The 15,982-nt window shown below is 40.6% G+C and overlaps 1 protein-coding gene across 1 annotated transcript in view; it reads left to right on the top strand.

Annotated features, from left to right (window-relative positions):
• NMNAT3 (nicotinamide nucleotide adenylyltransferase 3) overlaps positions 1-15,982 on the top strand; it is a 38,824-nt gene that overhangs the window by 467 nt on the left and 22,375 nt on the right. The window contains 1 exon segment of the mRNA XM_042458520.1: positions 10,224-10,350. Coding sequence (XP_042314454.1) covers positions 10,224-10,350 — 127 coding nt within the window.

The raw sequence follows: 15,982 nt of genomic DNA, 5'->3' as shown, positions 1-15,982 counted from the left end.
AACATTTCAAACATGATATCCCATTTGTGGTTTTATCAAGGGAAACTGGGGAAACTGTTTGTGTTCATTAGGGGTACTTTCATTCAACTGGATCCTAATATTCCCAGTCAAAAAGACCTTGTGTAACTATGCGAAATTTACCTTGATTAGAGGATTGTGGGTCTGTTTCTTTGTGTTTGTGAAGGGAAAGGGTAGAAGTAAGAGCATGCCACTGTTACAAGTTGAAGTCTGGATGCCTCCCCCCATAAAATTCTCTGAATGAGGCACCTTTATTACACAATAACAGCCTTGTTTGAAAACTCTTGAAGATGTAGCACTGTTTCATCAAAACAACATTGGCAGAATATACCAGAAAAAACATGTTTTAGTAGTCTCCATGTTCTGCTAAGATGAACAGAACAGTTAACAACCCAGATAGCTCTCTGGTTCACGTTCATTCAGTCACCAGCAAAAACCCAGGGTAAGGATGAGCAGATAGTTATTCTTTTAAAAATATGCAACTCAGTATTGTTGACAGATGGAACGTTGGCTGTGGATGCTTGGAAAGCATTAGGAAACAGCAGTCAGCAGATTGTAAGTAGATGGCTGTTACCAAAACAATGAGATGTAGAATGCTATTTATGAAAAGGTTAGGAAAACCAGAACCAAATGCTATATGGATTACTGCTGACAAGCCAAACCATGAATGGAGGTATTTACATTAAAGGCTGAAATAAAAGATAAGCCCTATAATGTGTCAGTATGACTCTCAGACAGAGACAGTGTTCCCCCCCCCAGTCCCTCCCTTATCTTTTTCAAGGATGTCACACCCCACCCTCTTCACACACCCCACCTCTTTTCCTAACCTTTTACTATCTTTAGCTGCATGTGTTTCTTAAACCTTGAAATGCCACTGTCTATGCTGTTTGGATTTTGCTTTGGTTTTGTTCTGTGGTGTTACAAATGTGTGTTAGATTTTATATTATGATTTGCTGCATTTACAGAATTTAGGATTTAAAAAAATTACTTGTCTATAAATCTAAAAATTTATGCCCACAAATTGACCCCAAAATCCCAAGTCAACTTATTTATGGGTCAGTATGGTAATGTGATAGCAGCTCTTTCAGATTTCCCCATGTGGTAGGAAGAGAGTTTCTTTTTCTCTCAAGCCAAGCAGAAACAGTCCTGGCTGGTTAATTGCTGTTAAACAAACAGAGTCCCTGTGAAGTCAAAGGCTTTCATAGCTGGCATCCATAGATTTTTTGTGGGTTTTTTGGGCTATGTGGCCATGTTCTAGAAGAGTTTCTTCCTGACGTTTTGCTAGCATCTGTGGCTGGCATCTTCAGAGAATCTAGAACATGGCCACATAGCCCGAAAAATCTACAAAAAGCTATACCAACAGAGTCCCTCTCCTGCCCATGCAAAGTGAATGCAAAATTGAAACGCTGAAGCAAAAAGCCTAATTAGAGTCTCTTTTGCTGTATGCACACATACACTGAAGGAGCCTCCATGTTTTACCCTCAACTTATCCACAAGTCATGGCAAAATCTATCATTTTGGCCCCCAACTCTGCCCTTGATTTATACATGAGGTCAATTAGTCCAGTATATACGGTATTTGACAATCAGCTCTGATTATTGGGTGGGATAAAAATGCAATAAGCAATAATTTGTTGTTGGTCCCTCATTCATTAGTTTTACTGTACTGCTTTTGAAAGCTATGCTGCTATGAAGGACAACTTTGACAATGCTTTGAAATGTTTTTGTGGACTGTGGTGCCTGGAATCCTCCATTTAGCTGGCATTTTCCAAACAGGTTTTCTGAATTCTGACCTTAGGGCTATTTTTGTTGTTGTTATATACACAGAAGCACGGGGGTTAAAGACCAATGGAACTGAGAGAGTTCAACCAAAATCCCTCTCTAAAGCTTCTATTTGTATTTCTAAAAAGGTCTTCACTGGTACCATAGTCTATTCCAGATATTTGTGTAACAAATAAATTTACATGTTAATTCAATTCACTTAATGTCACATCTACTTGAGTCCTGAAATAGAGGCATCAGATCGCATCTGCATCTCCTCTGGCACAAAAGCATCAGTGAAAGCCTAGGGGCCAGTTTGGGTCAACACTTGGGAGCCATGTCAGCCATTTTTGTGTCAAGTTGCCTTGTGGAGCTAGTATTGTCTACATTGCAGAACATGAAATCAAGGTACTGTAGTAGGGCCACTAGATACTGATCTTTGCTCAAGAGAGAATCTTAAATTCCACTAAATGAATCTGCTTCCTTGATAACAAAAGTAAATAAAAGCAGAGTCATTCATAGTTATTATTTACAAAGTGTGGCCACTTGTGTGTCTGTACGTGTGGGTATATATGTTCATGTCACTGCTGACTTACAGAAGTCTCATGAATTTCATAAGGTTTTCTTAGGCAAAATAATAATAAAAGTAGGTTTTGCCAGTCCCTTCCTCTGAAATATAGCCTACAGCACTAGGTATTCATTGGCAGTCTCCCATCTGTATGCTAACCAGGACTGACTCTGGACCTTACCGCATTGCCCCCTGGGACGTGATGGGGGCTTGAAGAAACGGAGCATGATGGGAACAGAATGGGTGCTACCACCCTTTCTACTGCATGCCAGAATGCCGCCGCCACTGCTGCAAGTTCCCATTGTGTTCCTGATCTGTCCCACAGGAGGCAATTTTCAGGAAGGCTTTTAAAGAGTTCCTGAAAATCTTCTCCTGTGGAACGGATCAGGAACTCAATGGGAATTTCTGGCAGCAGCATTCCAGTGTGCGGTAGAATGGGTGATAGCACCCATTCTATTCTCATCCCACTTCGTTTTGTCATGCCCCATCATGTCCCAGGGGGCAATGCAGTAATGTCCTCTGATCAGATCCCAAGGTAAGTTGGGAACTGGTGCCTTTAGAGTATTTAGGCAGATCTGGACATTTACAATAGTAATAATAATAATAATAATAACAACAATAACAACAACAACAGTTACTAGTTCCAAGGTCTAACAAATATTTTCTTACTGTTATGGTTGCTTTTTTAAAAAAATAAGTAACTATTATATATATTTATAAACAGGTTGATTCTCCCTTAACCAGAATTCTGAAATCCAAAATATTCCAAAACTGTCCACATGGGTGGAAGAGATAGTGACTACACAAACTTTATTTCATGCACAAAATTTTCAAAAATGTTGTGTACACAATTGCCTTTCGGTTATGTGTATAAGGTGTATAAGAAACATAAATGAATTTCCTGTTTAGACTTGGGTCTTAAGATATCTCTCATATATATATATATATATATTCCAAAATCCAACAACAACAACAACAACAAGTTTAATGATTAGTCAGCTGACCATATCAATGGAATACTAAATACAATAACAAAATATAAAATATAATATACAAGATAAAAAAATATCAAAATATCCATGTACATACAAAAACAAAACTGGATCATACCTAAAACTCATATAGGGGGTTAAGACAGATACAGACTAAGTAAAAGCAAATTTAGTAAAATAGGAGACAAAATAAAATACTCTAAGATAAAACTAGCTAAAACAGAGTGGGAGATAACAGTAAAAATGTTTAAATGAACTCATCACCATGACACAAAACCCCATTTTATATAATAAATTGATTTCTCAAGTGAGCAGCATTTACTACAAATTTAGCTACACGTTGCACTATATGAATGTTCTCTCCAGAGGAAAGATAAGGCCAAAATCCAAAACACTACTTGTCTCAAGCATTTTGGATAAGAGCGATTCAACCTGTACTTTTTATTGACATTTTGTTGTTGCTGCTGCTGCTGCTGCTGCTGCTGCTGCTGCTGCTGCTGTTGTTCTTCAACACAAATTCCTTTCTTTCTTCCTAGGTTTGCCACTCTATTTGCCTTTCTTAAGTACAGGATTTGATTGCCTAAACAACCTTGCCTCCATACATAATAATAATAATAAAGTTTTTATTTTTATCCCGCTCCTTCCCACGATCAGGGCGGCTTACAACATAGATTAAAAACAATAATGCCATAAACAATACAAATACAATAAGACAGTGCATACAATCAATAAAAACAATCAATAAAAATAACAGGTTAAAAGCCCCTTAGCCCAACCTCTTGGCCACAGAAGAGGAGGGAGGCCCACAGGATTTTAGTCGGGGAATGCCTGTTGGAACAGGAAGGTTTTCAAATCCTTCCTGAATTGGGCCAGGGTGGTAGCCGAGCGGAGCTCTTCTGTTCATGAAGTGGGCAAATATTAGGAAGTCACTTCCTAAATGTAATGGATGTGGCTGTAGACCAGTGAATAGCAGAAAGAATAATGCACCTTTTTGTATTTTATTATTACTCATGTGAAACCTTGTTTAACTTTTCATGCCTTGTCATGCATGGTCAGATTTTCCTCCCCATAATGTGATTCAGTTTCTTGTTCTACAAGTGTCTTTTAATACTGTGCTGCTGGTGCCAAATAACTTCTTGCAATCTGTTAGTGCTAATACATTCAGACCCTCATGTTCCTCTGTGCTGCTATTATTTTCCATTGCTTTCTACAGTTTTAAGATGGTCAGGAATGATCTAATGTAGGTATTTTACCTTTAATGCTATCTTTCTCTGTATAATGAGAAGAATATAAGATGGAGTAAGTAAAGGTAAAAAGAAAAGGGGGGGGTAATCAAAAGGCCATTTACTTAAACTCAGAGTTAAATACATACAACACAAGTAGCACATTGGTGGCAACAGGGAATACACCAAGAAAGGAGACAAAGGGCCTGAACAGACAGGCCAAAGTAAAGTGACTTTGGGTCACTTTGGAGGTATGCTGTTTAAATGACACACACATCTGAAGAGGCCAGAAGCTTCACCAAACCTGCATTCTTAGGACTGGAGGATGACTTTCCTGCCTCTTAGGACACATGCATCATTTAAATAGCATACCTCCAAAGAGACCCGAAGCAGCTTTATTTTGGCCTGTCTATTCGGACCCTTTGTCTCCTTTCTTGGTGTATTCCCTGTGGCTACTGATGTGGCCATAGGCTGATATAAAGAAATGTTTGAGATTGTGGCTTTGACTGGATCCTTGATTTTTTAAAAAATATTATTTTATTAAATCATTTATATCCTACCAACTATCTAAAGATCACTGAGCAATGTACAAGAAAATAATTTTGACCATAGTAAAAGAATGTACACAGTAAAATGATTTGAAAAGGCTGAAAATATATTAATCAACTTAGCAAATTAAATCTCTGGAATGGAAAGAACTGAGAGAAGAGTGAAAGGCAGTGGAAAATGTAAACCTTAATATACACACACACCACATGGTGATAGTATTGTGCTCATATTGATATGCACAGTGGCTCAGCAATTAAAATACTGACTGACAATCACAGGTTGGCAATTCAAGGCCCAAGAGCTGCATGATAGAGTGAGCTCCCATGACTAATCCCAGATTCTGCCAACCTAACAGTTTGAAAGCATGTAAAAATGCAAGTAGATAAATAGGTACCACTTTGGTGGGAAGGTAACAGTGTTCAGTGCAGTCATGCTGGCCATGTGACCATGGAGTCGTCTTTGACAAAAAGCGGTTGCCCGACTCGTCAGCGAACGACTACAAGCCCCAGAGTGCTGGTGCGCAGGGCGAAAGGGAGACCCTTCCGCCCCGCGACGCTCTGGGAGCTGGGCTCGGTGACCGGGAGTTCCGGTTCTCCAGGGCAGATGATTGGTTCAGCTGCCCTGGAGGAGGAGTCTCCTGGTCAGGTGGTACTGAGGGCGGTGCTTAGGCCTATATAGGCCGTGCTGCCAGCCCCGGCCCTCAGTCGGCGCTTGGCTCCGGATGGTTAGGAGCCAAGCAGGAAGGGAGGAGGAGCTGAGCCTTCTCCCACCCACCCACCGACCGCTTGGGTTTGGGTTTTTTGTCACAACTTTGGGGCGGCAGCATAGGCCAGGATCTGCACGGTGTGGTACCAGGGCTACGGAGCTCTGGTTTGGGAGTCAGTCGGGACCCGGGGGCGAATAGAGCAGGCGTATGGCCATTGCGGGGGCCATAACGTGAGAGCACCTCCCGGTGACTAGGGGCTTAGCGAATATGTGAACGCATGGCAGAGATGCAGTCATACGGTGTTCCTTAGCCCCTAGGTCATCCCAATGCCTGGTGGGTGCCAGGTTGTGGTTAATCAGACAAACGTGGGGTTGTTTGATTTTGCAGATCCTGACCTCATGCTTTGTGCCAACCCTACCAATGGTTTGCTTAATAAAGTTGTGGCCTTTCCTCCAGCACGGTCTCCTGTGGTTATTCGGCAGCAGCATCTGAGGCAATGCTGTTCTCTTGCCTTAGTAACAGAGACAAAAACCTCTCTACAGTCGGACACAACCTGACAGTCATGGCAAAGAGGAAACCTTTACCTTTTATATGCTATAGTAACTAAATCTAGTCTGACAGGGTTGCAGAATGTGCAGCCTATGGTCACCTAAACAAAAAAGTCAATTGAAAAAAATGCCACTACATCACCCATGCTACCACCAAAAACATGGTGGTTTGGTTTCATTCTCCCATCAGCAGAAATATACCCTCAGATAAATGAAAATAAAAGTAAATCAAAACTGGAAGTGACTTCCAGTCACTACTGGATTGCCTGGAACACATCACTGTGGCCTGCCAGTGGGGTACCGGGGGGGGGGGAATCTCTGGTGCCACTGTCCACCTCTGTGTCACATACATTGGAAACTAGTGCTGTACATACCAAGTTAGAAGACTAGTTCCAGGTGCTGCCAAGTATAAAAAGTTACTTTGCTAACATTGGCTCTTTCCCTGATTTTAAAAAATATTGGCTGAACCACAGTGTGATGTGTCTTGCATGCTACTTCTCTGCTGATACTGATCTGTTGTTTCTTTTCTTTATCTTGTTGCTCTTTTACCTGAATTCCAAGGAACATCTAATCTAATTTATGAGTTTAAATACTGACATTTAACATTTCTCAAATAAAAGCACATTCTGGTTTAACATAATCATAGTTGCATGCACAGAATTGCTTAGAATATTGAAATGTGGGGATTTTTGTGTGTAACACTAGGTTTGCAATCCTATATGGACTTTTTCAGTAATAAGCCAGATTGCATTCCACATTCAAAGATATAGCCATGTTAGTCTGTAGAATCAGTATGTAGAAAGATCTTGTAACACCTTTGAGACTAACTGAAATAAAAAAGTTGGCAGCATGAGCTTTCGTAGACTACAGTCTGATTCCCCAGAGGCATTTAGTGGAGTGGAAACCAGGGACAAACATATATGTGCCATGGGTATGTGAGAATGTCAATACATTCTTTATGTATGGAAATGAAGTAGCAAAGTTCATCAGCAAAGAAGTAGTGTTACATGCTAAGAAAGAAAAATGGATTTTGCTACAAATAATTGACTGACTAGAGCATGCAAGTTAAAATGGGGAGGTGGGAAAAGGTGCAGTGGTATATTCAGTGTCAAATTCTTTAAAAGAAGATAAAGGTTCTAGTAGACAGGGCTGGGAAGGAATAAAACAAGGCCTGTGTTTCTAGCTGCATCTGTAGTCTAACACATCTGGTGAATGCAAGACTAGGGAACACAAGATGAGTTGCAAGAAGGCTGTGACCCCTGAATGTGATGCCAACTCTTACATGAGCAAAGAATCCATGAGAAAGTCATAATAGTAATAGATCAGAAGAAACAACCAAGATGGTATCTTTTTTCAGTTCAGTAACAGAATGTTGGGATATGTGGGGGAAACTGTGTGTTCCTTTTACACTATTGTATACACTATTCAGCTTTTCATAGTTGCTTGATCATTATTGAAAAAAAGTGTCCGGTGAAAACAAGCAGGTTAGTGTAAGTATATAAGCTGTATTGTAGCAGTTAAGAAACCATCTGCAAATCATTCTTTCCAAGCACCATGTTGCTTTTTGTTCCTATGAACTTTCCCAGACACCAAATGATGAATACTGCAAAACCCCACTGTAGATCACTTGTATTCTTCCTGAAAACTGCTCCTTCTTCTTGGAACAGATATCTGTACTGTAGTTGACAGCTGTTCAGCACTTGCCAGCAATTCTGACATCCTTTCTAGCATCATGGTAGTATCATCATGTTAGTAGCTGTATTGGAAATTGCCCTTTAATCTTCATTAATAGATGTTGAATGCATATTAAGATTCAGGCACCTGATAGCAACAGGAAGGGTGAACGCTATTTAATACAACTCCTTCCACAAATACAACCATCATTCCCTTTGTCAGGGATTTGCATCATATTTAAAGCAACTGCTATCCAACTGAAAGAAGAAACTGCCTGATCCCAGGTGCCATGTTAGTGTCAAACTTAATTAATGTCACAGTGGTTGCTGGCATTGAATTTAACTTTGATTTTCCATTACAGAATGAAACTTGGGAAAATTAAATACTGCATGATAAAATATTTCCATGTAATTTAGAGAAAAGGTTAGAGTGTAATCTGTGATAATTCTATTTAAACCCTGAAACACTGTCTTCTTTAAACCTCTGAAGCTTAGTGGAGGTGCCGTAAGACATAAACTAAATATATACATTCATTATATTCTGTTTCTATTCATTAACCAAACAAAGCCACATAATACTGAGAAATGTTTTCTTTTCCCCACCTAGGAACTGCATCTAAATTCTTCAGCGCCACTATCATTAAACATATTGTGCACAGAGAGATAAAATTATTTTTAAGATATCTTTTTAATTTTATTTTTTAAAAGTTTTTAATCTATTCATTTAATGTTTTAAATATTTTTATCCATTGTATATCATTTGCGGGGCCCTGATAGAATGTGTGGTGATGCATCCACGCCATAAATGACTGAATAAATAAGTAAATAAATGAATAAATAAAACACGATACAACAGTCATATGCTTCAAAAGGGAAGGGCATTTCTGGATGCTGGCCTTGCATTATCCACAGTCACATTTTTTTTCTTTTAGCATTATCCTGGACAAGATCTGGTTATGGGATGGAGACAGCTTTGGCCACCTTGGTAGATGATCTACACAGGCAACTGGAATGGGGGGGGGGGGGGGGAGACTGGCCCTGTTGGTTTTGCTGAACATTTTGGTGGCTTTTGATACCACTAACCATGGTTTCCTTCTGAATCACCTCTTTAGGATAGCGCTTGAAGGTACTGTACTACAGTGGCTCTAAGCATTCCTGGAGGGATTCCTGCTCATCCTCTTTATCATTAGCTTGTGGAGGCCCTCAGGGTTCTGTCATTTTTTCTATGCTATGTAAACATATCAAGACCATGTGGCACACTTGGCCTGGAAATGACATGGATGTGGCCACTAGGTGGAACTGAAGCAGAGGTTACTACAGTTCAAGTGGCAAGTAGGCATGAGTCAGCATTTGGAAGCTGTGCATCATGGGACATCTGATACAATATGCACAGTAGATGAAATCAGTGAAGGGGTGCATCATGGGATACAGTATGATGCAACATGCACTGGGGTGAAACCAGCAAGGTTTCATTGGTGGCAAGACATCACATGACTTCACAGAAGACCATCTATATATGGGAGAAGGTGACTATCTCTGTTGTTGGGTTGTTGTGGTCAGTGACTGACGAACCACTTTGTCTGTATATAGAGCTGTGAGTATCCAAGATGGCTGTCTGGTACTCTGTGCGATCTTGTATATAGCTTGCAACAAGTGATTAAAGCCCTCATTGTTTGAGTGAGAGCCTTGCTGTCCGGCAGTGTTTATTTTTTCAAGCTGGGAGCTCAAGGCTGGTCAGCCTACGTGGGAGGATTTTTTCCTTCTCAGCCTGAATCCTTTGCAGACATCTTCTTGTGGCATCTTGCCTGCGTGGATCAACTCTGCACGTGGTCATAGTGGACACAGCACATCTCTCTATGACGCAACAAAACAAATGAACAATCTGCTTCATTTATATACTGCTTCATACTGAACTAGAAGTGTCTAAGCAGTTTACAACTGTAAGCTAATTGCCTGCAACAAGCTGGGTACTCATTTTAGTGACCTCAGAAGGATGCAAGCCTGAGTCAAGCTTGAGCCCTTTTGCTGTTATTGAACTCACAACCTTATGGTTTTGAGTGAGTGGCTGAAACATAGGCATTTAACCACTACACCACCAGGGCTCCTTTAACATATACATGAAATTGCTGGAAAAACTTGTCTGAGGTTTTGAGGTCAAGTGTCACCAGTTTGTCAATGATACCCAGCTCTATTACTTCTTTCCACCTAATTCCAAAGAAGCTGTTCCTGTGCTAAACCAGTGCTTGGAATTTGCAGTGGACTGGATGACGGCAAACAAACTGAAGTTTAATCCAGACAAGTCAGAGATGCCTGGTCAGTCCAAAGGCAGATCAGGCAATAGGGATTCAGCCTGTGTTTGATGAGGTTACACTTCCCCTGAAAATGCAGGTTCACAGTTCACATATTTCTGGTTTTAACCCTCAGCCTGGAGACCTTAACAGTGATGAAGAGTTCATTTACAAATTAAAGCTGGTGCCCTAACTGTGCCCATTCCTGGAGATGTCAGATCTGATCATGGTGGTACATGCCTTGGTTACATCCTGTTTGGATTTGCATTCTACATGGATCTGGCCCAAAGAGCTGCACATAGATTGTTAATTAAGGGCTGGCTAATTAAGGGAACTCACAACTCTTTTGTTGCACCAACTCCACTGGCTCTTGGTCCATTTCCGGGCACAAATAAAGTCCTGATTTTGACCTATTAAGCCCTAAATAAAATAATAATAATAATAATAATAATAATAATAATAATAAGTTTTATTTATAGACCTCTATTCCATGTTGATCATAGCGGTGTACAGTAAAAATTGCAATGACAAATACAAAATACAGGATAAAAATTACAATACATAAATAAAACTTATAACAACATTCCAAAAATACATGGCTTGGGTCCAGATTATTTGAGAACTATATTTCTCTTTATGAATCTATTTTAGATCATTTTTAATTCTATAATCTTTATGAGTCTATTACATATCATCTGGAGAGTCTCTTCTCTCTGGTCCATTATGTTTTCAGGGTCATTTGGTGGGAACAGTAAAAAGAGACTTCTTGGTCCCACTCTTTGGAACTTTCTTCCTAGAGAAGCCAGTATGGCCCTGTTCTTGCACTTTCCATCAGCAAGTCAAACCATTATTATATCATCAGTCTTTTAGAAACTAAGTGATATTTTTCACCCCAGAAATCGAGTAGGGTGCAGTGCTATTCTTCAGGTTTGTCTACAAAACACTGTGTATAATGAATTTTAATGTTTTTAATGTTTTAATTTTATGAATTGTTTAGTTGCAGCACTTTGAAACGCCCCTCACCCCTCACACGTGACAAGGGTGTTAAAATGGCGGCTCCCTGTATATACGGGCACCGCCATATTGACATGACGGACACCTAGCGTCCGCATGTCTCGGCGCCTTTATGATGCCGCTTTTTGCGGCTTCTTTTTGCTGCGTGAGGGAGCCGCGCGGTTTGTCCGCTGCAGCTCCCTCACGCAGCAAACTAGGGCGGCGGCAGACCACCCTTTTGGGCGGTCTGTATCCCGCCAACATTTTCAAAGTCCCAAATCAGAGTCCAGTTAGGCAGTCAGAGAGTCCAGGGTTCTGACAAGGCAGGTTTAGCAAGACAGTCCAAAAGTCAAGGTTTCCAGGGAGTCAAGATCCGTCAGGTCAAGGTTTCAGGCCAAGAAGACAAAAGGAGTCAGAGAGAAACATGCTTTTGCCAGAAAGCTCAGATAATCTCTGATAAAGGAGCTCGGTATCCTGCACCTGTTTATATTTCCCAGTTCATGATCACAGGTGTTTCCCAACTGCTGAGCATTTCTCATAAAGTCTCCGTGACTGGCAGAGGTATGCCCTTTCAGACCTTCGCTGGCTAAAAGTAGGTATCTCAGAGACCTGGTCTTCTGTATCTTCTGTGCCTGGAATCTCTGCTGGTGGAGAGGCTGGACTGCTGAGGCTTTCAACACGGCACAGACTCTGCTGGAGCTGGCAAAGCAGAGCTAGGGCCCGGCTCACCTTCAGGCTCAACCTCCACCGGGGGCTCTAACTCAGATGCCTCATCTTCTGAGACCTCAGTGTGGCTGAGCATGACAACATTGTTTTTAAATTTTTAAAATATTTTATGGCCTCACTTGGTAGCCTCCTTGAGCTCCATTATTGGGAGAAAGGTGGAATAGAAATGAATAAAATGAAATGAAAAATAAATAGGATCTGATCATGAAAGATAAGTTAACTAGTGCAAGTAGCTTTTCTGTCTCTAGGAACCAGTACATGGTTGTATAGCTCCAGAGTTGATCATGCCCTCCAACTGTTCTGATTTGGGAAGAAAAATCTTGATTAATCCTCTATCATTCCACTATTTCATCTGGTTGTCCTGAACTACAGCCAGCACAAGTCCAAACAAACACTGATAAGGGTTGTTTAGCAAGAAGGGAGCTAACAGGCAGTCTACAGACCTTTCAAATAGTCCACAAGAAGCACACCAACAACAAAGCCAAGGTCAGGATTCCAGAGTCCACAGAAGTCAGTTCGGTCCAGGGTCAGGGCAATCAGAAGGTAACAAGAGTCCAATCCATTCCGAAGTCAAGGGTCCAAGGCAAACAAGGGTTCAAGCAAGCAAGAAGCCAGTGCTGACAGTAATCACCCAAAAGGATACTGCAATCAACTCTGGCACCAAGTCAGCGTCTCCCAGGTGGTTAAGTAGGAGACTCTCTTCTCGGTGCCAGCTTAGGCTTGTTTGCCAATTGTCTCTCAGCAATTCTCCTGGACTGACGCACGCAAGCACTCTCAGCCCTGCGTTGCTTAAAGGAAGGCACCTCCAGGCTTGGCTCTTCCCCAGAGTCACCACTAGACTGCTGAGCCTCAGGAGGAATCCCTCCAGTATTAGGACCTGGCTGAGCTTCCTCCTCTGGGGCTGGGAGGACAGAGCTGGGATCTGGCAGGGCAGGATTAGGACCTGGTGGAGCCTCCATTTCCTCCTGCACTGGAGAAATCACATCCTCCTCCTCGTCCTCCAAGACCTGCTCTTGGCTGGCCATGACACTGGTTTTAAAATTTCTCAGCTTCTTTCTCCTCCTTCCACTTTTCCCCCTCTGTCCTCACCGCGTTCCCATTACCACAAACTGTTTCAAAAGTAGTTTGCAATCAATTTAATCAGCAGGCAAAGACTCAGGCAAAGCAAACTATTGCAGCTTCTTCTAGCTTATGTCTACTTCCTTATTAATAATGTTTATCGTCTTGACTAATGTTGCTTGGCTGATGTGTACCAGTTAGAGTGTATGTTTTTCTAGCATCAAGGAACCTTGGCATGGAAAACAGTGGTTAGATTTTATACAGTGGTTATTTTTTAGACACTTTTCATACAGTTTCTCTAATTTTATACTTTTAGATGCTGCAGAGTCAACATACCATTCAAGGATATTTTTATTTCTCTGCCCCAGATTGAAAATAGGAGACTGCTTTCTAACTGTAATTGTAGCCAGCATGACCTGGAGTAATGGGTCTGTGATAAACATGATGCAATTTTATGGCCTCACTTCAGTTTCTCACTTTAATAGAAGGGTTTGCACTTTATATTAAAGTGTAGATTTGAAGTGAGGCCATAAATTACTTTATAGAAAAGTCTAGAGTGCCCATTACTGCAGCCTACTAGAACAGATTAGAAAAATTATCTGCCAAGACTAGTTTATATATGATTGTTCTGCTTACAAAATATACTGGATAATATTTTAGAACTTCTGTCAACACTGAAATATTTGGCAGATTTCAGAGCAATCAGACAGATAAGGAAATTGATACTTTATCATGTAATGTGGTCTGTGTGCAGAAGCAGGAACATATTAAGCATTGTCTTCTTTCATGGATTCTTAATTTACACCTAGTTAAAATATAGCAAGAAGAATTCTGATTTTCACAGAATGTCCTCACATATGAGCCATTTGAGGCAGCTCTGGCTATTGTGAAATGATTGATGGGCTGAAATATTGACTGGGCCAAGATTCTAGTTGTGTTGTGAGATTTCCAGTTATGAAGGCTGTGGTCCATGCCTTGCAGCTTTTCTCACCCATTGGCAGGACGTGGCTATAACTCATTCGTGGGCCTTACAGAGCAGCATAAGTACCAGGTTACTGGGCAATAGTGGAAGAGGTCTCAGAAGTTACTCCATAGCCACTCAGGTATATTGTCCTTCTCTATGAGGTGAAACAGACCTTTGGGGCAAAACCTTTTGAGCTGGATTGGGGTCGCTACAACTGCATGCCACAGTCCTAGCAGCAAAAAAGTGTTCTTTTTTGGGTCAGCAAAAAGCTGGCTTTTCTACACTGCCATGACCAGAAGCCGGCCTTAAGGCACTCCAGTGGTGTGCGGCATACAAGCTGGAGCATCCAGAAGCCAGCTGCCCGTGTAAATAGCTGGGCAGCTTCCAGGAGTCTTCCAGGTGGCTTGGGAGCATGCAGCATGTAAAAAGGCCATCTGTTTCAGCCCTTTGTCTTGTTGCCAGGTCTCGTATCTGGAGCTCCAATAATTTATTACATGCAATTTGTGATTGTCCCACCTTGTTTAGTATTTCAGTTTTATTTTCCTTGTCTGGGGAGGAAAGCACATAATAGAGTTTAATCATTTTCTTGTTTTCTGCTGTTCCAGAGACTAGAATACAGAACAATAGATGCAAACTTCAAAAAAAGAGATTCCAGCTCAACATTAGGAGGAACTTCCTGACAGTAAGAGCTGTTCGACAATGGAACACACTTCCTCGGAGAGTGGTGGAGTCTTCCTCCTTGGAGGTCTTTAAGCAGAGGCTAGATGGCCATCTGTCGGGTATGCTTTGATTGAGAGTTCCTGCATGGCCCTTGGACTGGATGGCCCTTGTGGACTCTTCTAACTCTATAATTCTATGATTTATTTATTAAAATGAATGGAAAGTCAGTCTCTTTTTTAGGATAAGCTTCAGAACTATTTGATTTTGTTTGGTTGATTCATTGGTTTTGGTTTTGGTTTGTTTGGTTCTGCCTTTGCTGAAAGACAAGTGATCGCAGCTGTAATAAAATGCATGTCATGAACTCTGAATGGTGGTCTGTTTTTTTGTAGTATGTATTCATTTCAATATTTTGAAATTGAAAATTGCTTTGCCCATCTTGGAAAAAATAAGACAAATAAGTAACTTCACAAGTAAATAATAAACAAACAAATAAATAAGGTTCTGAGGGAAGTCTTGATAGCTGAATAGTGAATACTCAGTCTTCACAGCTGAGTGGCAGAATGCACATGTTGCACTTTTAAGATTCTAAACTGACTCCTGAATCTTTTGTTAAAACATCTCATGTAGCAGTCTGGTAAAGATTCCACAGAGCTGTTACTATTCAATAGGTAATAGTGAGTTACAGGGACCAATGTTCTAAGGACAGCTTCGTACATGCTCATAATAAGTATGTAACTTTGAATGGTTGTAGGTTGACATAATTGCCAGCATTAATCCATGAGAACATTTGAGATTCTTTATGCAGCTAGACATTTCAGTTCAGCATGCAGTGTTAGGAAACATGGATGAAAGCTTGTCTTCCTGCAGTACTACTTTGCTATTTATACTTTGGTAAATTTTATGACTTTTAAGAAAATACTATATTGACTTTTCCCAATTTGAATTGTAGACTTTAAAGCCTGGCTCAAAAAGCTTATTGCTTTAATGATTTTATTATATTTCATTACAGCATTGAGAAATTAGGAATTCTTTTCACATTTTAATTAACATCTTCAATCATATGGATGGAGATCTGTTAGTAAATAAGTGCAACTATAGAGGTTTACCTATATTCCTGTCTAAATAACCTTTTATTAACCATTTTCTCCTCTGTAGTGATGTGCTTTGTCATGTACTAATATAGTTGCAGAAAACATTTGCAGAAACATGGCATTGCCAGTTTAAAATGAGGATAAGACATGACAGTTTTGTTAAC

This window comes from Sceloporus undulatus, chromosome 3 (genome assembly GCF_019175285.1).
Source record: "Sceloporus undulatus isolate JIND9_A2432 ecotype Alabama chromosome 3, SceUnd_v1.1, whole genome shotgun sequence".
Taxonomy (NCBI): Eukaryota; Metazoa; Chordata; class Lepidosauria; order Squamata; family Phrynosomatidae; genus Sceloporus; species Sceloporus undulatus.
Note: the sequence above shows the minus strand (reverse complement) of the source record. Positions and strands in the feature narration are given on the sequence as shown.